Source organism: Bos mutus, chromosome 16 (assembly GCF_027580195.1).
Source record: "Bos mutus isolate GX-2022 chromosome 16, NWIPB_WYAK_1.1, whole genome shotgun sequence".
Lineage (NCBI taxonomy): Eukaryota > Metazoa > Chordata > Mammalia > Artiodactyla > Bovidae > Bos > Bos mutus.
The window spans coordinates 18,930,043-18,956,032 of record NC_091632.1 but is presented as its reverse complement, the minus strand read 5'-3'; the positions used below and the strand labels follow the sequence as shown (position 1 = coordinate 18,956,032).

Genomic DNA, 25,990 nt, shown 5'->3' with positions numbered 1-25,990 from the left:
AATAAATAATATTCCTTTTTTCACATGTTTATAGAAAATGTACCAGAAGTAACTGTATACTAAACAACAAAGGGGCTTCCCAGGTAGCTAAGTGGTGAAGAGTCTGCCTGCAATTCAGAGCCACAGGAGACATGGGTTCAATCCCTGGGTCAGGAAGATCCCCTGGAGGAGGAAATGGCAACCCACTCCAGTATTCTTGCCTGGAAAGTCCCACAGACAGAGGAGCCTGGAGCCAAAGAGTCAGACACAACTGAGCATGCATGCAAACAACAAAGAAATCATTAATAATAACTTAAAAGTATAGGCCACAATTCCCACCCATGATGCAATAAAGCTTGAAAAGTGTAATGAATTTTTAATGCCAAAACCCCAACCCCAAGCAAATTAAAAATTATCATTCTGATTAACAAGTAGGTCAAAGAATATGATTTTATTTTCAAATTATTTAGAAAATCATAAAAATAAGGACACCACATTAAAATGTATCGTATGTACCCAAAACTAAAATCAAGTATAGTGGTCACAGCCTTAAAAGTTTCATTTTGAAAAAGGATAAGTAAATGCACTAGTGTTGCAACTTTATAACTGTTAGCAAAGTTGAAATACCAACTCCAGGGAAACCAGGATAAAGGAGATAATGAAAATATAGCATAAATTAATGAAAACAAACTGGATATTTATGATATACCATTCAACAAAATAGGTTTTAGGCTTTTTTTTGTTATCTATCATTTATGTATGTGTGTGTGCATATGTGCATGTTAAAGCCATATGTGCATGGCTTCAGTTGTGTCTGACTCTGTGCAACCCTATGGACTGCAGCCTGCCAGGCTCCTCTGTTCATGGGATTCTCCAGGAAGAGTACTGGAGTGGGTTGCCATGCCCTCCTCCAGGGGATCTTCCCAACCCAGGGATCGAACCCAGGACTCCTGCATTGCAGGTGGATTCTTTACCATCTGAGCCACCAGGGAAGCCCCAAAATTCTGGAGTGGGTAGCCTATCCCTTCTCTAGGGGAGCTTCCTGACCCAGAAATTGAACCAGGGTCTCTTGCATTGCAGGCAGATTCTTACCAGCTGAGCTACCAGGGAAGCCTGTTTATGCATATAATTAAATGTTTTCATATCCAAATAATCTTTTTTTTTTTTTTTTTTTGCTGAAACCTGTTTTGTTCTGTAACTTTAAAAAATTTGTGAAGAAGTTGATCCATTTCTCACTGATGTATTTGAATAATTCTGAAATTTACTGTTTGGGGAGGAGAGTATGTTTTTCCCTTTTTAGTCAAGTATTCTTAACATATTTAAACTTTTCTGTTAGAAGTAAATATCTTAGTTCTGAATCCTCTAAGGTATTTCTTCGTACCCTGAAATATTCAGTTGATCTTTCCGTGTTGCCTAAATTCCATTTCAAAAAATTTGAAGCATAAGCAGTATTTGCATGGAATTATGAAATCACTATAAAACATTTCCTCTGTGATAGTATAAAAACTAAATTAAATGTTTTCACCAGTTTTACTTACATTTGTTGTAACATGTGAAGTACTGCAATAAATTTTTTTCTTTAGCTTTAATATGAGGTATTTTATAGTGTTTTAAATTAGTGAGTTTTATTAGTTTGTCCTCACAGTATCTCTGTGATACAAATCCAGCAATTATACAACTGTCGAAGTGGTTTTGGCTTTAGTTGCTCTTGTTTGTTTTATTTCACGGCAATAAGCAAAAGAAACTCAAGGGAAAGTCAGTAAGTCGAATAAAATTTAAATATTTCTCACCAGTTCAGTGTCGTTTTTTCCGAGGCTCATTGTAAATACATCCAACATGTACAAATGCCTTAGAATTCTTGCTGGTGTCAAAAATATTGATTGCTTTCAGAGTAACAAACAAATGACTTGATATATTGTGTTAGTATTTCTACCAAGTTACTCGCAAGGGAATCTATCGTGTGTTCCTTTTCAGTGTGAATAATGATTGAACTCAACATCCTGAATGACTTTCTTTTTAAAAACTCTTTATAGTACCACCTAGAATCCAAAGTACAGAAGTACATTACACGGTCAATGAGAATTCACAAGCCGTTCTTCCATGCATGGCTGATGGAATCCCCACACCAGCAATTAACTGGAAAAAAGACAATGTTCCTTTGGCTAACTTGTTAGGAAAATACACTGTTGAACCCTATGGAGAGCTTATCCTGGAAAATGTTGTGGTAAGTTTAATAAATATGAAGAGATACATTGAGACAGATTATTAATTCACCATTTTACTTTTAATGATTTAGCTTGAAAATGTATTTTTTGTTTTGTTTGTTTCTGTCTGTGCCACACAGCTTGCGGGATCTAAGTTCCCTAACCAGGGGTCAAACTGTTCCACAGCAGCCAAAGAGCCAAGTCCTAACCACTGAAGCACCAGGGAATTCCCATGTATTATTTAATAATGAAAGAAAAGTACCCTTCTAAATGCAGGTCAAAAAATTAATTTTATATATATTTCATTTTATGTCCCCAAGGATAGTATTCAGCACATCATGGGAACTTATAAATGACTTTCTTCTAAAGTTATTTTATTTTTGTGAAAATCTTTATTTATCAGGAAAATTCTAAGCCTCTATTCTATTCCATGCTTGTAACAATGCATGAGACATTGTTTGAAGAGCAGAAGTGTAAGAATGTGTGATGTTATTAAGCAAACACAAAAAGCAGGCTTTTTTTCTCTTTTCAGGTTTTTAAATAACTTTCAGTCTTAGGGATCTGTGCAAGCTGGGAATCTTGAATATTCTTAGGTGGTATTTCTCCAGTCTGCAGAACAGTAGTTATGGGAAGTATCTGTTTTTCAATATTAGCCCATTTGAAGAAGAATCTGTACCTATGCATACCACATGACTTTAAAAAATTATCATGTGGTTTCAGTGTATCAATACTTGGTACCAACTATTAAACACGATTAAAACGTGAATCACTTTCAGAGCTTCTCTGCCTGTCTTTGGGCTTCCCTGGTGGCACAAACGGTAAAGAATCTGCCTGCAGTGCAGGAGACCCAGGTTCTATCCCTGGGTCAGGAAGATGCCATGGACAAGGGAATGGGTACCCACTCCAGTATTCTTGCCCGGAGAATTCCTTGGACAGAGGAGCCTGGTGGGCTACTGTCCATGGGACCGCAAAGAGTCGGACATGACTGAGTGACTAACACTTTCATTATTCCTTTTCATTACCCTTCGAAGTACCTAAATTTCATTATAAAATCTTCATAGAATTAAATTCAAACAGATTAAATTGATAAAATTGATCACATTCACTTCATAGTATAATTTCAGCTGTTAGCTAGACTCCTTGATTCCCAGATAAATAGCCCTAGGGATAGGCTAACTTGACCTTATGTGCAAGAAGAAATTGTATTTATTCAAATCTAAGTTTCCATCAATTGTAAGATGCACCTTTATTTTATGTACCGCTAAGAAAGAAAGAAAAAAAAAAAATCCAGTCAAGTAAACTAGAGAAGACCATCAATTTTTAAGTTGTATCCCAATTTCAGACCTATTAAAAGTTAAAAATGTGAACTTAAAAGTGATAAAATAATGTTAAATTTGTTTGTTTAAACTGGTATGCAGTCTCTGGTAGGGACTACTGTCAGATTCAAGAATGTTGAATTTGACCTCTCAATCACTCTTACAGACCTGAAGGAATTAAATGAGAAAAGTTTAAACTTTTATTGGGACAACTGAGATAAATTTTTTATAATAGCAACAATATAGTACCTTATAAATATCAGATGAAAGACACAAATGATAAGTCTACCTGTGAATAATATGTATAATCTGGATTTTCCAAAACTTTACTTCTGTAAAATCTTTGATTTTTAAACTTAAGATGTTAAGATCTGGGAATTTAAGAGCAGCTAAGTGGTGTCAGGGTGAGGAGACCTTTACATGGAATACGATTTATTTCTGTTTGCCCTTAAAAAATCATTATGAAACCTACCAGTGTTAGATTGTATCTATAGTAAGTGATTATAATTTTTATGCTGCATTGCCAATCAATTACTTGATGCTTCATTGCAAAGAAAATCTATTCTTAAACTTCTTTTTAAAAAATAAGGAAAAGTCTGCGCTATGGACCTTAATACAGTCAGAAGCATTCAGTCATTAATTTAACAAATATTTATTGAGTATTGAGTACCTTCTCTGTGATCAGCACAGATTTAGATACTGGGAATAAATACATTGAACAAAGCAATGAAAGATCCTTGCCTTCATGGAGTTTATTCCTAAAGGAGGGAGATAGTCAATAACAAAAATAAATGATGCATTCATTTCAAAAGAATAATAATAAAATAGTAAAAAATAAAGAATGTATACAATTCAAAAGAAAACAACTGGTATGAAAAATAAAACAAGAACAGGTAAAAGGTGTCAGAATTTGGAAGAGTACAAGTTATATTTTTAAATAGCATGGTCAGAATAAATGTCCTCTGGGAAGCAAACACTTTGAGCAAAATTTGAAGGAACTGAATTAGCTAAGCAGATATCTGGGAGAGGAGCATCCCAGTTTTCTCTGCCTGGGAGAGAGGCAGAAAACTGGGATCCCCTACCCCATATTTGGGGGGCAAAGAAATGAAGGTGGGTGCAAAGAGTAAAAAAACGTAGGAACATGCCTGATGTATTTGAGAAACAGGAGACCAGTGAAAACAAAGAAGGAAGAGAGAGAAAGAAGTCAGAGAAAAATGAAGACCAGATACATGTGATACCTTATTGCTGTTCAGTTGCTCAGTCGTGTTGGACTCTGCAATCCCATGTAACAATTTGCATTTTACTCTGAGTAAAATCAGAATCCATTACAGGTTTTGAGCAGGGCAGCAATGTTGTCTGCCTTTTATGTTATGTTTTTGCCACATTGCATCAACTATTGTGATGAGAATATACGGTAGAAGGGCAAGGAGAGAAGCCGAAAGACCAGTTGGGAAGATGCTCTGGAGGCAGACGAGACATTATAGGACTCAAGGCAGAACATTAGCTGAGAAGGGGTGGGTGAGAAGTTGTTGGATTTTGTGTATACTTTGAAGCTAGGATTTCCTAGCTAGACTGAAAATAGTGTGAAAAAGAATAAACAAACACTCCAGTGTCTGAAAGTCACAAACAGCTGGAAGAACAAAATAGCCATCAACTGAGATGGAGTGAAGGCTGCAGATAGACCAAAAAGGAAAGAGGGGAGTTTGGTTTTGGACCTGCGCTTGAGATGTTTTCTAGGCAACCGAGCAGAGCATTGGAATGAGAAGTTCAGTACAATTGGAGTTTGGAAGAAACACCTGAGCTGGACATCCTGGTACTCATCGCAGCATGTAGATGGTATTTAAAGCCATTAAAACCGAGTTGAGTGTGGACAGAGAAGAAAAGAGGAACAGAGACTGAGCCCTCTCATACACCTACGCTGACACATTAATGTGGAGGGGAAGCCAGCAAAAGGAGATGGAAGAAAAGCAGTCAGTGAGGCAGAAAGGAAACTCGGGGAATGGGGTGTCCTGGAAGCCAGCTGAAGACATGGTTTTCAAAAGAAGGAAGCCGGAATTGTGTCAAATGCTGCTAAAACTTCTAGTAAAATGATTGCCAAGAGCTGGCTATTGGATTTAGCAAGTGAAGTCTTGGAATTGCAGCTAATTGCCCTGACTCTTGCCATTTCCTTTGATCATTTTCATGGTCCTTGGTGCCACATTACCCAGGGAACCAGCTATGCCATCAAGATTCTAACAGCTTTTGGGAGTACATTTGCTCTTTAGTTGTACATTGCAGTACAGCGGTTGATGTTTAGTAAAACTGTATAATCTAAAGTCTTCTAAGATCTTATTACTGTAAAATGCTATAGTTCTGTGAGGTATGGACTTTGAATTTCTTAAACATTGTAAATTATGCTTTGTAAAAACTAGCCAGATGGTTCAGACTAAAAGATGGAAATTTAAATCATCTTTAGAGTGCTCCTTTGGGGACCAAGCTATGCAGTTTTATGAATTATATGTAATATGATGTAAGATCGTGTAATTTTATGCACAATGACTTTTCTTTCTTTAAGCTGGAGGATTCTGGCACCTATACCTGCATTGCCAACAATGCCGCAGGTGAAGACACACACACCATCGGCCTGACTGTTCATGTTCTTCCCACTTTTACTGAACTCCCTGGAGATGTGTCATTAAATAAGGGAGAACAGCTCCGTTTAAACTGTAAAGCAACTGGTATCCCATTGCCCAAGTTAACATGGACGTTCAATAACAATATTATCCCAGGTTGGTAATTTAATTCTTAAGAAATGAATAAGTACACTGATAGAGAACTGAAACCCATCTCCATTTTCTTTAACTGTGGGAATTGATTGAAAAGTTGCATGAATTGATTGCCTTAAATTCTGTAAAATGTGTCCTTTTGCCTGGATTTTAGCCTATGCCCAGTATAGGTGTTCTTTTCATTCTTTAGAAAGGACACGTTGATCACAGGACCATATATTGAAGGATATAGGTAGGTTTTTAACCTAAAACTAATTCCCCTCCCCCTGAGAAGTCATATACACAGATGCCCAAGCGTATCCCCCTGGACTTCTTTGCTGTTCTCACTCAGTCGTGTCTGAATCTTTGTGACCCCACCGACTGCAGCCCGCCAGGCTTCTCTGTCCGTAGGATTTCCCAGGCAAGAATACTGAAGTGCCTTGCCATCTCCCCCTCCAGGGATATTCCCGAGCATTGGCAGGAGAATTCTTTACCACTGAGCTACCTGGGACTTCCTTCCTTATTGATTAAGACGACTGTGAGAGCCCTGAAGATTCACCTAATTTTACAGAGAACTCTATTTTTCATTGTATGAATTAACCTCTCTAATCTACTATCAGAGTGTAGATCAATTAAGTAAACAAGTTCCAATCTGTGTGTGCACTACATGTTCAGGTAAAGCCACGCATCATGGGGAAGATGTGTTTCTGTTAGACTTTTATCACCAGCACGAAGATACTGTTTGTAAAAAGAAATTGTTGCTTCCTAAAATTGAGTTCTGAAGTACTACACTATTAGCATTTAAGAAATGCCTTGCTAGAAAGTTAGTAATAAGCTTGAGTTTTCTGTTATAAAGCTTTATAATAACTAGGATTCATCAGCTGTGTCACCTTAACAGTAATAGTATAACATACTTCACTAAAGAAAAATAAACTCTAAAAAACCTAATCACTACTGTTTTCTGAAGATATAATACTAACTTAGTTACGTTTTTAAAGCTTAATTTTCCATTTACTATTCAGCAGTATGAAAACTTTAAAAGATAATTTGAACCGGCTATATAGCACAGGGAGCTCAACCCCCTGCTCTGTGATGACCTAGATGGGTGGGATTGGGGGCTGGGGGGGTGGGGGTGGTCCAAGAGGGAGATGATATATGTTCACATATACCTGATTCACTCTGTTGTACAACAAAAACTTAACACAACGTTGTAAAGCAATTATATTAAAAAAAAAAAAAGATACTTTGAATGGGAGAGAACCTGCAAAGTAAACATACTTAATGTAATTAGATATTGATTGGTCTAATCGGAATCTTATTTAGTATCAATTGTTTTAGGATTTGCATATTTATCTTATACTCTATTCCAAGTATTGAAACTACCTTTGGTAATTTATATCATTACCACTTATGGGCAAGTTCAAATTATTACAAATTTAATTTTGTCATTATTACCTAACTAGCGTAGGTGTTCATGACTTTCCTTCTGAGCTGCCAGGTCAGTTGAATTATAACTGAAAAGGTTTCCATGTTCTTGATGTAAATTGTTTGGGAGGAAAAGTGGTGGTGAAAGAAATGAAATGGAAAATGTCATATTTCTGAACGAAGGATTTTTGAAACCTAGAGAGAGTGCGAGCCAGCTTTCAGCAACTCTTTGAGATGAAAGGTGTAATCGAAAATAATTTTAGAAGATGTTTGTTTTCATTCTCTTTTTCACTCTTCAAACAAGTGTCTAGAGACATAGCAAATAGCTCAGAGGAAGAAATCTCTGGAAAGGGCTCTCTCCTCTAGTGTCATAATGAGATCTCTTTGGTTGAATTGCTGACCAACTCATAAATCTAACCTGCAAAATACTGAGCTGTCGTGATTATTTTCTGAGGTTACTGAGAGGCATTTCTGTTGTTTTCTACCTTGTTTCCTTCAGCCCACTTTGACAGCGTCAATGGACACAGTGAACTTGTTATTGAAAGGATATCAAAAGAGGATTCAGGCACTTATGTGTGCACTGCCGAAAATAGCGTTGGTTTTGTGAAGGCAATCGGATTTGTTTATGTGAAAGGTGGGTGAAAGTGTTCTGTTTTCAATATTTATGATGAATGGTTTGTATTTTGCATCCCTATTGTCTAGTAATATGATGTAACCAGTTTATTAGCTTAATCTTATTTCACAGATGTGCAAACTCATGAGATATAAAAAAAATTATGAACGTTCATCTGAAAAGTAGGTAAGCAGTACGTGAAGAGATCATTTGGCACAGATGGAATCATCCACTTAGATTATTGAAATGGACAAAATTCTCTCGTCGATTAGCATGAGCAGCTGATTCTGGAAGATTCATGGGGCTCAAAAGTGGCTTTTCCCCTCTTCACTAAATTATCTTTTAAATAGGTTAGAATCACAAAGGCTAATATACACTCATCTTTTGTTATTTCTCAGAACCTCCAGTCTTCAAAGGTGATTACCCTTCTAACTGGATTGAACCACTTGGTGGTAATGCAATCCTGAATTGTGAGGTGAAAGGAGATCCCGCCCCAACCATCCAGTGGAGCAGAAGGGGGATCGATATTGAAATTAGCCACAGAATCCGGCAACTTGGCAATGGCTCCTTGGCCATTTATGGCACTGTAGTAAGTCACACTGAATTGTCAGTACACACTTTAAATGTCACAATCAACACCTCTCTATAGGTGCCATGGGAAGTTTCTCTGCTTTCCTATTTTAATCATAAAATCTGAATCAATGGGTTCTTTTAAAAAACTGAAAAGATAGTTCAAATTGATGATTTTTAGCCCTCCAAAGGAGTCCGAGCAATAAAAAAATTTGCTGCTTTGTTCTCCATCATTGACCAATTATTCAGCATCAATAGATAACTTCCTCCAATCTGTTTTAGAATGAGGAATTTGAAGAATTACAAGCACCATTTTAAATACAAGGTAGATTTCATCACTAAGTCAACAGTTTTATCAGGCTTTCCAAAAGCTTCAGTAATTCAGGCAATATTAGTACTTTAAGTTATTCTAATTTGAGGGTCAAGGGAATGAGATATTTTATCTAAAAAATTCTTGACTAAAGATGAGTTATCTGTTAACCCACTGCTGAATTCATTGAAATCATAATTAGACCATACTGTCCAATGGAGCACTTTCTTTTATTCAGCTTGGTTTTATTTCAGCATTAGATGCTGTTGATCGTTCCTCCAATTTTGAGATGATTTCTACCTCTGGCTACACTAATCAGTCTCTGCTTCTTCACTGCTGCTTTCCCTGCTTTACCTCTACACAAACATAACTACTTTTGAAGTCCTTGGTACTTCTTCTAATATTAATACTGATTTTCCACCACACAATTTCAGATTCCTAACCCTATACCTTCAACCCTGAAACTCTTTCAAGTTCCATCTACAGTTTCCTACGAGAAATTTCTATCTGGATCATGCATTGATACTTTGACTGAATTATCTAAACCAACATCCATCTCTCTTCTCCTACCCTCTTCCACTTCCTGCAATTCAGTTCCCCCTAATTGATTTATTCTTTTTATTAACAAGACCAGAATTCCTCTGTTCATAAGACCTTAGCAAAATCTCTAATTAGATATCAAATCTAAATTCATGTGATACTTCTTTTCTATATCGTATGTGTATAAATTTATCACTTATGTTCTGTGATTTGCATCACTAGTAAATTAGTTTTTCACTTTCTTTCCTGTATTTCAAGCTTCTAAAGTAGAGGCTGACATTAATGTTTTTAATAACCTCTGTAACAAAGAACTAGATATTTGTTCATTTATTCTGCATATTTAATGCTTTTTAAGATATCTATAAGAATATATTGGCATTTTTCTTTACTAAGATAATTTTGGATAAATCATTATAAAAAATGGTATTTCTGCTTTGGTTTCTGCCAGTTATTGTTCCCTGAGAGTTCCCTAGGTTGTTTAGGAAAAAAATTAAGCTAAGAATTTTTTTTTAAATCTATTTGTATGGTTAAATATATGTAAGTTTTCCTATTTCTATTAAAATACCTTTTCATAAACACAATTGCATAAACAAGCTCATGGTGAAAAAAACTGATTTTTCACTGCTCAGTAGGCTCCTATTTTTATAAAACACTGCTTATTTCCATAGAATGAAGATGCTGGTGATTATACATGTGTAGCTACCAACGAAGCTGGGGTGGTGGAACGCAGCATGAGTCTGACTTTGCAGAGTAAGCTGCTTAATTACTTAAACACTTGATTGAAGAAATGTCCATATAATTGTTCATTTAACTTTCTAGCAAATACAATAATGGTAGCTTTCAGAGTCTAGTTTGCTGCTGCTGATACAGCAATTGTTGTCAACCAGAAGACTGATACAACTTTGCACAGGTATTTTTGTCTATTTTACCTAACATATGCAGTTCAAATTTGCAGTGGTTTGGTATCAGAGCTTTTGTTGTTGTTCGCAATATATTCAGTCAAATACCCTTTTTATAGCTCCCTACCAGTCTTGTAAGGAGCTTACAAAGATGTCATTTTATGGCACTTTAAAACTAGGTGTTAAAGACTAATGTAAATGAACTCAAGAGTTCTCTGGATCAATTGCTGTCAATCTGTTGTGAAGTATCTGTGTGTTCTTGGCAGGATGAGCACGGTTGTGATGAAGGTCTTCAGTATAAACAATCAGAAGATAGGTTTTGGTAATTTGAAAAGCATGAAAGACTCCAATGACTCAGTGGACAGTCCCCAGAACCACTTCAGGGGCTGACCTGAGAAATCAGTTTATTTTGTGAATAGGCTCAGTATTTAATGCAATGAATTTACATTTTTTATTCACAATTAAGAGATGCTGTAGACCAGCATTTACTAACAGGTGTTTACCAAACTACTATTCTCTAAAACTTGAATAGATATTTCTCTATTTCTATATATTCTCTGAAATGCTGAATAGATATTTAATAGATATTGAAGACAGTGGTCCCCCCTGCAGCCTTAGTGAGCTATAATTGACAAATAAAACTATGTATATTTAAAGCATACAGTATAGAACTTCCCTGATGGTCCAGTGGTTAAGACCCTGCGCTTCTACTGCGGGGGGTGCAGGTTCAATACCAAGTCAGGAAACTAAGATCCTACATGCCATGTGGCATGGAGGAAAAACGTAAAGTGTACAGTGTGATGATTTGATATATATATATATTGAATACACTGTAAAATGATTACCACAATCAAGTTAATTAACATATTCATCACCTCACACATATTTTTTTTTTGGTTTGTTTTTTGTGGGATTTTTGGTGAGAATATTTAAGATCTACTCAGCAAGTTGCAAGTATAGAGTACAGTGTGACTAACTGGAGTCATCATACTATACATTAGATTCTCAAAAGTTACTCATTTTTATGATGGAAAGTCTGTATGTTTTGACCAGTATCTGCCCACATCCCCACCCTTCAGCCCTGGCCACCCCCAGTCTGTTCTCTGTTCCTCACTGTTTAAGATTCTACATGTAAGTAACAGCACGCAACTATCTGCCTCTTGTCTGGCGTATTTCACGTAACATAATGCCTTCCATGTTGTCACAGATGGCAGGATTCCCTCCTTTTCGCGGCTGAATAATATTCAATAGAATAATATTCTATTGTGAATTTTAATCTAATAGGATAAAATTCTAATCTGTACAATAGAATATTATATACATTATATACAATAGAATATATTATTCATAAGCTTGTTTCTGTGTCTAAGATAGTGTTTTATTAAAATACAAATGTACCAAATAATAACTTTATGGATATTATTAGGAGAAAAGTAGAGTGGCATGATTGAATAATTCTAAGAAAAATAGATTAAACAAAGTTTTCATTTATTAAATATGTATATATAAGAGTACCTACTATATGCCGAGCTCTGCTTAGGTGCACCAGTTTTCTTTACTGCAGATATTTCCAGAAATGTTAGCATGTACATGTGAATTTAACTCAATTAGAGGAGGATATAATATTCTAAATTTCCCCCCCAAAAATGTTATTCTCATGAAACGCCACCCCGCCTGCAGGGTTTCATGGCTTTCTTGGGTGAATGTACGTAGAGCATCTCACAGTTAATCTCCCCAGGAAGAGTAATTCACTGGCCAAGTTTAAGAAAAACTGCATTAGATTAGCTCATCTACATATACTGACAATAAATTCATTGTAATAAATGAGGGATATAAAAAAGTAAAAAATACAATGTTTAAGATTAAAGTACCCTAAGGAATGTCTTCATTTAGATAAAATGCTCATATTTAACAAATTATTGTATGACTGAAAGATGTACATATGGAATTTTTTCTTTTCCTTTTTAAATTTTTTTACATATAGGATTTATTATTAAATAAATTTATAGACTATGTGCCATTGGAAATGTTCAAATATGGAATCTAAATTAAGAGTCTTAGTTTTATTTAACACTTTTTTCACCATAATAATATGAATAGGCTTATTTATTCAGTGTTCTTATTTAGTGTGTTGCATGACTAATTGAGCCATTTACTTTATTCAACAACAGTTTATTGAATACATAATGTAATCTGAAACTGGACGGGTATTCTTAGAGCCCAGAAAGTTCTTAGAGTGATTTTAATATAAACATCAAGTAAGAACACAATTTGAGGAGGATGCGGACATATATATGAATAATACGTTAATAACACTGAAAGATTCAAACCTCATGTGAAACGATTCCTTTTGTAAAAGACAACATGTCAGTGATGCTTTTACATAAAATACTATCATAGTAGTATTACCATGAAACACATTTTACTTCTGTTTTTGTTTTGTGTTCTGTCCTTCCAGATACACCTGGTCTGTAATATGCAGCCACCACCCTGAATTCTGTCATATGCCTTACTTTTTGTTCAGCCAATCCTTCCACCGTTCAGTCTCACTAAAACACTGCTGTCATCCTAGAATACTCTATCAAGAAAAAACACACTCCCCTATTCTCACCTATTCAAACGTAAACCCTTTAAAGATTTTAACCAAATGTTTAAAACCTGCATGCTCCTGCTGTCCAGGCTGAATCACCTTTCAGAGCTAACTATCTCTATACCGTTTGCTTCTCTCCATGGCAGTTCCTTTCTCCTATATATGTGAAGTGAAGTGAAGTCGCTCAGTCATGTCCGACTCTTTGCGACCCCATGGACTGTAGCCTATCATGCTCCTCTGTCCATGGGATTTTCCAGGCAAGAGTGCTGGAGTGGATTGCCATTTCCTTCTCCAGGGTATCTTCCCGACCCAGGAAACGAACCCGGGTCTCCCGCATTGGAGGCAGACGCTTTACCGTCTGAGCCACCAGGAAAGCCCTCTCCTATATATAATCTTACTCATTAAAAAAAAAAAAAAAAATCCAGTTCAAGCTTCTTCTCCATGCAGTCCTTCATATTCTCTTTCTTGACATTGTAGACCAGTATAAATATGCCACCAACTTTTTATAGCTCCTTTTATCTTTCCAATAACTTCATTTGAACAGCTGTCATCCACTATAGATACTGTGGACCTCTCGCTCCTCCTTGAAACACACTTTGGTTGCTAGGATACCATTTTCTCCTGAATTTCTTCCTTCCTCAGTGATCAGCTCTGAGTATCATTTACAGGCTCATTTTCTGTCCATTTATTACCTAATAATGTTGCAATAGTTTCTATCGTTGGATCTCTCCCTCTCATTTTAGACTCACTCCTTAAGCAGTCTTACGTCTCTCTCTATTCTAAGCTTGAGATATATGAATATCTAGACATCTCCACTTGACTGTCCTACAGATATCTCAAGCTCAGCATTTCTAAATGGATGCAAATCATCATTCCTTATTCCTTCCTAATAAATCTATTCTTCCTCATATATTCTACTGAATTTACCCAAAGATACAAAAAAACCCTGTAGTCATCAATTCCTCCCTTTATGCTATACTATTGAATGGCTAACTCCTACAACTCCTACTTTAATAATTCTTGAATGTCTTCCTCTACCTCTTCATTTCCAGAGACATACTTTTGTTTGATGTATTGAGTCACTATGGTTTATGCTCTCATGTTACCACACATTTATCTATTATGTACTAAATTTTATATGTATATTACAGCTCAATAATTGGTTACTTGTCTGTCTTATAAATAGACTCCAAATCCCTTGAAACTAGATACTGTATCTGTGCACAATGCCTGGCAAGAAATAAATTCTCAATATATGTATATATTGAGAATGATAATAAGTGATGAAAGAATAACTTAATAATGACTCTTTACCTCAAAAAATGATGTAAAGAAGAGAATTGAATGTTCACCAGGTAAAACACAGACAAAAACAATAACAAAAACAATAAGAACAGTAGTACTAACAATATTGTCTTGTCTTTTGTTGAAGATCTGTGCTTGCATCATCTTAGTTGAGTCAAGATCCTCTGAACTAGGCACCATTTTTAAGGACACAGTGATTCAAAAAGATAGTAAAGAGCAGAGGCAGAATGTGAATCCAGAAAAGCACAACTGCAGAGCCCATGCTCTAGGCTAGACTGCTTAGGGATTTAACATTTTTAACGTTTACTAAATAAAACATTCTGTCAATGGCAATTACAACCTACATTGTATCAAAAAAAAAAATCAGTGTAATTTTTTTCTAAATAATGTTATTATATAATATGACTCACAATGTAATAAATATAATTCCACAAAAACTAAGAAACATATGCTTTTCTCCATAGGTCCTCCTATTATCACTCTTGAACCAGTAGAAACTATTATTAATGCTGGCAGCAAAGTCATCTTGAATTGTCAAGCAACTGGAGAGCCTCGTCCAACCATTACATGGTCCCGTCAAGGTCACTCTATCCTCTGGGATGAGCGAATTAATGTGTTGTCCAACAACTCATTACATATCGCTGCTGCTCAGAAAGAAGATACGTCTGAGTATGAATGCGTTGCTCGAAACTTGATGGGTTCTGTCCTTGTGAGAGTGCCTGTCATAGTCCAGGGTGAGTGTGATATTCGTTTACCCTGATATATTCTTATTAAACAGTACCTGGGGCAATCTAGACAATAAAAATCATTAAGCATCTTAGGCCACAGCTCTTGTACCCTTAAGATACTTCTAGATTATAGGGATAGGACAAAAATCACATTACAAACTGACGAGATTAAAAACAGTACAGATGAGAGCTGCAGAATACCAAGTTAATAATTCAAAATCCCAAATGGAATTTTGTTTTTAAAATTTGGTTAAAATTGTTCTCAAAAATCAGTGCATAATTTTGCTTCAAAGAATGATTTATTTCCAAAAGGTAAACAGCATATAAATGTCTTCGTCGCCCACTCTTTCAACAGCCATGCCCAAATGAGTCAGGACTGGAACCAGGAAGAAACTCTAGTTAACCACTCAGTTCTTCTTGGATGCTTCGGTTTTAATTTTACATGAAAGAAGAGCTTCCATAAACAATGTCTCAGCCTTTCTAGGTTCAGCGCTAGACCCAGTGCATATCTTCCATGAAATTTGACTTACAGTGTTTGTGTTTACAATAACAGAGACCAAGTACGGTGTTTTATTTGCAGTGCCCGGTGGCTTTTCCCAGTGGTCGGCCTGGAGACCCTGCAGTGCCACCTGTGGAAAAGGGATCCAGAAGAGGAGTCGTCTGTGCAACAACCCCTCTCCAGCCAACGGGGGGAAGCCTTGCCAGGGATCGGATTCAGAAATGCAAAACTGTCACCAGAAGCCGTGTCCAGGTACAGCTCTTTATTCAACAGACAGGCACGTGGTTCAGTAGGTACCCTCTTCTGTCCCCCAAGTCTGGCTTGTCTCAGTATAAGTTCTTTCTACTGAAATGTCTCTGATCGTGTTAACGTGTCGCCTTTGAATAGTGGACGGGAACTGGTCAGAATGGAGTCCCTGGGAAGAATGCACGAGGAGCTGTGGACGCGGCAACAGAACCAGGACCAGAACTTGCAATAATCCATCAGCTCAACACGGTGGGCGGCCGTGTGAAGGGACTGCCGTGGAAATCATCATGTGCAACATTCGGCCTTGCCCAGGTGAGAACCTAGAGATGGGCAAAGCTTGCATCTTTTTGACCCATACAAAGGAATTATAATTATCTTTTCTTCTTTATTGGAAAGCGATGTTATGGCTTCAACCTTTGAACACATTCTCTGTGTTTCACTTCTGTCTCATGGATGAATATATGGAGGTGTGGCATTAAATCAGTGTTAATTCAAGTACCTGATTTAACTGAACATGAGAAAGAGTTCCAAACTGTGGTATATTTTTAATCATTTAAATGCAATCAAATTAATAGAATTTTAGAGATGTTGAAGACCTTAGATAACAGCTCATCCAGTCATTCATTTTCAGATGAGGAAAATGAAGCCTAGAGAGGTTAAAGACCTGCCCAGAAATACACAGCTGGCAAGGAGAAAATAGCATTAGCTACATTCACTCAATAAATGTCATGTGCTAGGAACCATGCTTAGGACCTTATCTACATGTTATTTTTGACTTTGTGAAACAACATAGGTATTTTAGGGTTCTAGGTGTCTTCACTATAAGAATCTTTGCTCCCAAGCAAGCAGTACTGCCACACAACTAAATAGACCATAAGACAATTTTGCTGTAAAAGATAAATTAATGAAAATAAAGGTACATCTAGAAGGATATAATTAAGATGAAAAATTAAAACCGAAGTTTTTAAACAATTTGTTGTGAAAAATTAAAAATGAAAATACTTTAGAAAATACTTGAATATATTCCAAATGTATGTAAAGTCATGTTATAGTTGTATTGCTTCCCAATGGTTCAAGTGGTAAAGAATCTACATGCAATGCAGGAGATGCAGGAAACTTGAGTTTGATCCCTGCATCAGGACGATCCCCTGGAGAAGGAAACGGCAACCCACTCCAGTGTTCTTGCCAGGGAAATCCCATGGACAGAAGAGCCTGGTGGGCTACTGTTCATAGGGTTGCAGAGTCAGACATGACTGAGCTTGCATGCACATAGTTGTATTGGGGTATATCTTGGAAAACAAAGTTACTTCCTTTCTCAAAGTTTATCATCAATGATTCAGGATCTTAGTGTGTTAGCCACTTAGTCATGTCCGACTCTTGGCGACCCCATGGACTGTAGCCCACCAGGCTCCTCTGTCCATGGGATTTCCCAGGCAAGAATACTGGAGTAGGTTTCCATTTCCTTCTCCAGAGGATCTTCCCAACCCAAGGATTGAAGCCGGGTCTCCCACATTGCAGGCAGATTCTTTACCGTTTGAGCCACTAGGGAAACCCTCAGAATCTTATGTTGGATATAACTTCTTACAGATGTGAAAAAAATCTGCTGTTAAGTCTTTTCAGCTGTCCCCTGAGAGTAAAATGAACAGAGGAGGGCTACTGCTGTTTCTTATCAATATATGTAACATGTATAGCTGATCATACATATCTGGACCACAGTTAAATGTTCCATCCCATTCTCAGTCCTTATATTTCACCAAATTCTCTAAGTCAGATTCTGTCTCAAATACTACAATTCTGGCTACATTATGTTACCATTTTCTAGAAACATATTCATCGGGAAACACATAACCTTTTCCTTTTGCAGGGATATAAGAAGAGCTTGATGTGTTTGCCTGCAACATCTAATATTGTGTGATAAATTTGATAAAGACAGCATTAGAAAGCAATCTGTATTACCTAAATTAGCTAAAAATGATACTGGAATAATTAATGCTTCTAAAGGCTGTTATGAATTATAGTTAGTCATGCCTGACTCTTTGCAACCCTAAGAACTGTAGCCTGTCAGGCTGCTCTGTCCGTGGAATTGTCCAGGCAAGAATACTGGAGTGTGTACCTATTCCCTTCTCCAGGGGATCTTCCTGACCCAGGGATTGAATACAGGGTCTTCTGGATTGCAGGCAGATTCTTTACTGTGTGAGGCACCAGGGAAGCCCCTATTCTATGAATTATTCATCACCCTTTTATATTCACCATAGCTTGGTAAACCTTTGCTTTTGACAGGTGGGAGGGATGATTGTGCTCACCAAAGGATTTACAAACTGATATGTCATGACTTTAGTATGGTATGCAATCCGACTTTATACTCTTTTTTTTTTTTTTTTTTTTTTTAGTTCTACCAGTTTATTGCTACCAACCCATCACCCTCCACCCTCATGCACACATGCTCAGTCATGTAACCCCATGGACTACAGCCTGCCAGGCTCCTCTGTCCATGGACTTTTCCAGGCAAGAATACTGGAGTGGGTTGCCATTTCCTTCTCCATGACTTTACACTCTTATTTCACACTTCCAGTAAGTTTTCTTATCATTGTATTTTCTATCAAGTCAGTATACATAGTCATCGACTTTTCTAAGACCATCACATCTGCTCATCACTCTATAGATCTTAATGAGACCTAAGATGTATATAATATAAAAATGGGAACACTGAGTCAGTGGAGAAATGAAACCACTGCCAACTAGTTGAAACATGTCAACCAGTTATTTTATCTTTCACAGCAAAATTGCCCCATAGCCAGTTAGTTGGAGGAAGACCTCTTTGGGGCAAAGATTCTCAGAGTGACTATACTAGGTGTGGTATATTAGGGCTTTTTCAGATTAAGGTAACAGAAATTAAATGTAAATAAGCAGACCATCTATTTAGACCATCTAAATAGACCAAGCTTAAATACTAAGCTTTCATAGAAAATTCTGTTTTCAGGTATGATTGAATCCAAGAATTTGGCTAATATTTGTACCAGAGTGTTTTCCATCTCTCTTCTCTGCTTTCCTTTCTTTGGCTTTATTCTTCATTAGACTCTTTCCGTGTGGGAAAAAATGACTGGTGGTACCTGGCCTACAAGGACCTTAGAATCTAAGGCCTCAGAGCAAAAGAGTTCCTCTCTCTCAGAATTTGTATCAGCCTCTGGGAAGGAACCCTGCTTGATTTTGTGGGTCCCAGGCTCACCTCTGAACTCAGGGAGTCCAGGAGAAGGATACTGCTCTGAAAGCCAGCTTGGGATACTTCCCCACAGTGGATCAAGAGAGGCAGGGCTCCTTGTTTGACAGCCTGAAAGAAATCCTATGGAATGGAAGAGTGGCTGTTGATTCATTAATTCATTCCTTAAATCACTCATTAATCCAACAGATATTTATTGAGCACTCAGTCTGTGTTCAAGGCACTGTTCTAACTGCTAGAATTAGAATGGTATCTAACTGCTAGAATTAGAATATCATTCACATACTGATAAGCGTATAGAACAAATCCAAGAGTTGAAGTGGTAGAACATACCTGGAAGAGATACTTTACTGAGATGGTCTTTAAAAGGGATGTTGACAAAAATGAGATAGTTACCCTCTGCTTTGGGTATTGCATTCTATTGTACAATTCAGGAAACTATATGATAAAATATTTGATATGAGAAAATATATGATAATTTACTGAGGTTATATAACTACTAAAAAGTGAATTAAGGATTTGTACCCAAGTTGATCTGATTCCTAAGGCTATTCACTTAGATCTTGGGTGTCTTAATTTGCAGCTCAGGATTTCTATTGTTATAAAAATTAAATATTCTTATGAAATCTTAAAAAAAAATAAAAAAGCCAAAATTATTTTAATCTTGAAAAATTAGAAAGCTAATTATAACATATCAAACCAGAAATACCTGATTAATCTTTGTACAGTTTATCAGCTATGATATCATTTAGCTTTTCATTATATAGATATTTGTACATGTCCTAAAACAAAACTCAAGGTGTCTCTTTTTTGTTTTTATTGAGTAACTATTGGCTTACTGCAGTCTTGCTCGCTGTTCTGTTGGCTTACTGATTTTTGGACTTTCTTTGGTTATCTCTCAGCCCCTACACCGACTGAACTTAGCTGCTGTTATGCATATTGTCAGTGGTGTTCTGGGTCCAGCCTCTGAGAGCGTGTGTCTCTTCCCACTGGGAGTTTCATGACATCACATTAATAGGGAGATACTGACCATGGTGGGAGTGTTTTGTATCATAAAAACTATAGATGCTATAAATCAGAGTTTCCTTCCTACTCCCAGAGAGCTGGCTGTTAAACATTTATCAGGCTCACCTCTGAACTCAGGGAGTCCAGGAGAAGGATACTGCTCTGAAAGCCAGCTTGGGCTACTTCCCCACAGTGGATCAAGAGACTGCCCATTTTGCATATACCACTGCAAAATGGGCAGATAGCCTAAGATGGTCTTTTTCATCCAGGGGGTATGTCAGCATCTTAGGGACAAAAGAGGTTTTCTTTTAATACATTGTTGGATTCAACTTGATAAGATTTTTGAGACTTTTTACATCTATGTTCATGAGAGATATTGGCCTGTACTTTCCTTTTTTTTGTAATGTCTTTGTCTGGTTTTACCATTAGGGTGATGCTGGCCTCATAGAAACAGTTAGGAAGTAGTCTCTCTGCTCTGTCCTCTGAAAGAAAAGGTAGAGAATTGGTATATGGTACATTTTTTCCCACATATGTTTGGTAAAATTCAACAGTAAACCCATCTGGTACTGTGTTTTCTGTTATGGATGTTTAGTGATTACATTTCTTTAATAGATATAGAACTATTCAAACTTTTTTCTCGTGTGGTTTTTGGCAAATTGTGTCTTTCAAGGAGTTGGTCCATTCCATCTAGGTTGTCAAACTGGCAGACATAGAGTTGTTCAAACTCTATTAATATTCCTTTTAATATTTTTAATACCCATAGGATCTATAGAGATGCCTCCTCTTTTATTTCTGATATTAATAATTTGTATTCTTTTTCTCTTGAATAGCCTGGCTAGAATCTTACTGATCTTTTCAAAGAATCAGCTTTGGGTTTCACTGATTATTATCTATTGATTTCCTATGTTCAGTTTCACTAATCTCTGCTCTAATTCTATTTCTTTTCTTCTTACTTTAGATTTCATTTTCTCTTTTTTAGTTTCCTAAGGTGGAAATGTAGATGATTTATTTTAGATCTTTTCTAATATATGCATTCACTACTATGAATTTCCCTCTAAGCACTACTTTTGCTGTATCCCACAAATTTTGATAAGTTGCATTTTCATTTGCATTTAATTCAAAATATTTTTAATATCTCGAGATTTCTTCTTTGCAATTGTATTATTTAGTAGTGTGTTATTTAATCTCCACATATTTGGGGATTTTGCATCTATCTATTATTGATTTCTAGCTTGATTCCACTGTGGTCTGAGAGCAGACATCATATAATTTCTATTTTTTAAAATTTGTTAAAAGTATATTTTATGGCTCAGAATGTGGTCCACCTTGATGAATGTGCCATGTGAGCCTGAGAACAATGTAAATTCTGCTGTTCTCAGATGAACTAGTCTATAGACGTCAACTGTATCTAGTTGATTGCTGTTCTTGAGTTCAGTCATTTTCTTATTATTTTTCTGCCTGCTGGATCTGTCATTTCTGATTTTTCCCAGTCATACATGCTTCATAAACTTTTTCCCATTCCACAATCTCTTCCAAGATCACACATGCATTTATGTGTCATGTTTCCTTAGTCCCTTTCACTTGGAACAATTTCTTAGCTACTTTTTACAGCCTTGCTATTTTTTAAGTCTGTATGCTAGTGATTTTGTAAGAATTTTCTGTTTAGGTGTGTCTGATATTTTTTCATGATTAGATTCAGATTTTGCATTCTGGCAGACATATCATAGAAAAGATTTTGTGTCCTCAGTACATCATATCACGTGACATCTTAAACTGGTGATGTTAACTTTGTTCACTTTAACGTGGTGTTTTCCATTGTGTAGTTACTATATTTACCTTTGTAATTAATAAGCATTTTGTAGGGAAACTTCTAAGACTTCATAAACATCTTGTTTCTTATCAGTCTTTTACCAGTTTTAGCATCTATTTATGATTTATTTTTGCTTTACATCAGTTATTGCTATGATCTTACAAGACATTTTATTTCTAACTCAATCATATCTCCTACATCTATTATTGGCTTTCCATTGTAGGAAAAAACTTTTCTCTCCCTTTTTTTTTTTTTGAGTTATATCAGTAAGAACTCAAATACCCTTTCCTTCAGTGATTTATAATGCACAACTGTCATCATTTATTGTGATGCACAAATTGTCCTAGACTTGGTTGGTGGAGATCCCTTGAGGCTATCTTCAGTGTCCTCTTGACCTGTCCCCATGATTCTATGAACACTTCTACTTTCTAGTACAAATTGCTATTTTAGGCCTATCTTGTCTTCCCTCTAAAAAAGGTTGATATCTTCTGGGGTAGACCATCCTGCTGCCATTTGACAGTCATTAAAGATATATTGTTGGATTTCTGAAAGACTGAGCTTTTTTGGAAGTGTCATTTGGAAAGCATTGAGAACTTTGAGTGAAGAATAGCAGTACTAACATAGGGCTTACACTTAGATGAAAAGTGTTTGAATATCACCTATCAACTCATTATTTTTTACGCCCATCCTAGTAAGGTAGATTCTTTTCTTATCCACATATAGCACATGAAGAAACTAGATACCCAGAAGCTAAGTAACTTGTCTAGGATCTCACAGCTAGTAAGGCCAGAGTGGTTATTCAGGCACAGGGTATCTGCTCTAGAGTCTCTGCTCTCCTGCCTTTCCAGAATCAGAACTGCAATGCAGTGTAATAACAAATTCATCTTTTACTTTTCATAATGTTCTAATCCCTCCATAGCTGTTGTCTTTTGTATTCTTTAGATAACATGAAATGTTACACCTTCTCTGGTTTATATTATCATTCTTGCTATCCTTCCATTCACATAAAAGAAACATTTCAATTCTGCCATCTTTCATGCCATGAAATTCAATTTTGGTTTGGGTTTTCTGTATTGACTTAAAAAATTAAAAGGATCTTCAGCTGAAAACCTCTATCCATATGTCATAGAAACTGTAGCCCACCAGGCTCCTCTACCCATGGAATTCTCCAGGCAAGAACTCTGGAGTGGGTAGCCATTCCCTTCTCCAGGGGATCCCACATAGGGATCAAACCCAGGTCTCTTGCATTGCAGGCAGATTCTTTACCATCTGAGTCACCAGGGAAGCTCCATAATAAAATCTACAGAGATAAGAAATTAATAAATGTCACCCAGTTGTAATCCTCCAAAAAAATGCATGTATCATAAGGCTTTTTATAATACATAGAACATATTAAAACATAGAATATATTAAAACAGTTGGAATAGCAGAATTTTGAAATGCCATATCCATATTAATAACTATGAACATCAGTGATCTTAATTAATAAAGTAGTAGTCTTGAGTAGTACTTGCCATTTAATGAAAGGCTTTCTTTCCCTTTTATGTTTAGTCAAATAATTTTTAGTGAAGATTCTTGTCAGCTGAAATAAATTTGTAACTGTGTTTCTTGTGTCTACAAAATACAAGAATATGTAGTCAATTCAATTAGACAACAGTTAATTAGAAGAAAATTCAAGATGTGTTTTAAAATATTTTCTAAACAAAGAAAACAAATGATAATTCCATTCCTTGTTTTTCAACTTACAGGTTGTGTTAAGAGACTATTTAGACAGGACCTTAAAGCCCTATGGTTCCTATCTTGGTTAAACCTGGTGACCACAGCAACAACTTTTTGAGCCCCACATCTAGAAAATACCTTTTGACAAAAATATGATCTGATACTGACTTATACATAAGAGAAACCATAATGTTTCTTCTCAGCCCCTACACCTGGAAGGAAACAGGTTGTTCCAGTCTTGTGGTCAGATGGTGTAATATGTTAGTTACTAAAAGGAAGGCCTTACTCTTATTTCTTGGAAACTACTGGTCAATTTTTTCTGTTGTTTAGGAAGCAGGTGAGTGTGTTATTTAGAACTTTTAATTCATGAACATTATGTAATGGGGAAAATTTTCAAAGAGTTACAACTGTGCAAATCATCATGCTGTTGAAAGGTCCAAGTACATTTTTAAATGTGAAGCTGAATCAGGTTGGAAGATGTGGCCTTGCAGTGTGGGGTCCAAGTTATTATGGAGACAACTGGTTCTCCATAACTGCATCGAGATTTGTTATACAGCTTAGCTTCTGGTTCCTTCCACTTTCCCCAGAAAATACTTAGGGCTTATAAGCTCAGACTTTATTTACATATAGTAGTTTGATTACATTTAATTTTAATAAAAGAGCCCCTTTGGATAATTTTAAGCATTTATTTTGGCATCAGGTAGCCTTCTCAATTTCCCTATAGACACTAATTCTCATGAAAATCTAACCAGAGGGGGAAGGGAAGAAGATCGTTTGTTATGTTTGCTTTGGTTCAATTTCAGTTATTTTAGATTCTGGGCTAATTTAACTCATTACGAGTTATTTATTTGTATAATTTTTTTATAACAAACGTGGTTCTGTGACTTGAAACTCTGTCTTGGGCTGTTTGTAGTTCATGGAGCATGGAGTACCTGGCAGCCTTGGGGGACATGCAGCGTAAGTTGTGGGAAAGGTACCCAAACAAGAGCAAGACTGTGCAATAACCCACCACCGTCATTCGCTGGGTCCTACTGTGATGGAGCAGAAACACAGATTCAAGTTTGCAATGAAAGACACTGTCCAAGTAAGATAAATACAGTGTTTGTACCCTCAATAATTTAACCTCTACGTCTTATCTAGGGAGCGTGTCATCAAGAATCAATGTCAAATGTACACACTGCTATATTTAAAGTGGATAACCAACACGGTCCTACTGCATAGCACAGGGAACTCTGCTCAGTGGTGTGGCAGCCTGGATGAGAATGGATGCATGCATATGTATGGCTGAGTCCCTTTGCTGTCCACCTGAAACTGTCACAACATTGTTGATCGGCTGGCTATACTCCAATACAAAATAAAAACTTAAAAAAAAGAATCAGTATCAATAAGATCATCACTCAACCTATCAATGCGCAGGGTTTAACTTGATCATTTCTAAGTAGTAACCGAGCACATATGTTTTTCTTTAACCCAGTTGATGGCAAGTGGGCCACTTGGACCAGTTGGAGTGCCTGCTCTGTATCCTGTGGAGGCGGCGCCAGGCAGAGAACAAGGGACTGCTCTGATCCTGCTCCCCAGTATGGAGGCAACAAATGTGAAGGGAGTGATGTCCAGAGCGATTTTTGTAATAGTGACTCTTGTCCAAGTGAGTGTTGGAAATAGTGAGTCAACATTATACTTTCTTAAAGTTTCATTATGGCCTTAAGTCCTTAAAATTACAACAGTCTGTTACTTGATTTGTCTACCACTGGTTTAGAATATCAAAATGTTGTGTGGTTGCTGTTGTGTCTATATAATACCACAGACCCCACTGATTTATATGGGCAGAGGTTACATCCTATTTCATGTCCTTTATAGGACCAGCTTCAGAGTGCAAGGACTACGGCATCCTTCCACACTAACTGGTGATGCTTCCTTAATAGAAGCAAGCAGGTGCCTCTCTGCCTTAATTTAGTCACCCAAGCTAGAAGTGTGGACCCTAGCAGCATTTCAGTTCACTGTATCCTGAATGTTACAGCTTGACTCCTCAGAGACCTTTTCTCATTCCTATCCTCCAGCTCCTGGAAAACTCTTTTTGTTGTGGTTCAGTCGCTAAGCTGTGTCCGACTCTTTGCGACCTCTTGGACTGCAGCATGCCAGGCTCCTCTGTCCTCTGCTGTCTCCTGGAGTTTGCTCAGATTCATGTCCATTGAGTCAATGATGCTATCTAACCATCTTACTCTCTGCCTCCCCTTTCTCCTTTTGCCTTCACTCTTTTGCAGCATCAGGGTC

General features: G+C 36.7%; 1 protein-coding gene across 4 annotated transcripts in view; it reads left to right on the top strand.

Moving 5' to 3' along the window:
* The window catches only part of HMCN1 (hemicentin 1), a 538,357-nt gene that overhangs the window by 462,433 nt on the left and 49,934 nt on the right, over positions 1 to 25,990 (top strand). For 3 of the 4 annotated variants that reach the window (XM_070384783.1, XM_070384782.1, XM_070384784.1), the window contains 10 exons: positions 2,013 to 2,203; positions 6,054 to 6,267; positions 8,168 to 8,302; positions 8,680 to 8,870; positions 10,370 to 10,451; positions 14,960 to 15,229; positions 15,804 to 15,974; positions 16,110 to 16,280; positions 24,633 to 24,803; positions 25,194 to 25,364. In XM_070384783.1, the coding sequence (XP_070240884.1) occupies positions 2,013 to 2,203; positions 6,054 to 6,267; positions 8,168 to 8,302; positions 8,680 to 8,870; positions 10,370 to 10,451; positions 14,960 to 15,229; positions 15,804 to 15,974; positions 16,110 to 16,280; positions 24,633 to 24,803; positions 25,194 to 25,364 (1,767 nt within the window). Of the gene's footprint in view, positions 1 to 2,012; positions 2,204 to 6,053; positions 6,268 to 8,167; positions 8,303 to 8,679; positions 8,871 to 10,369; positions 10,452 to 14,959; positions 15,230 to 15,803; positions 15,975 to 16,109; positions 16,281 to 24,632; positions 24,804 to 25,193; positions 25,381 to 25,990 lie in introns of all 4 variants that reach the window. The other variant, XM_070384785.1, reaches the window with a different exon arrangement.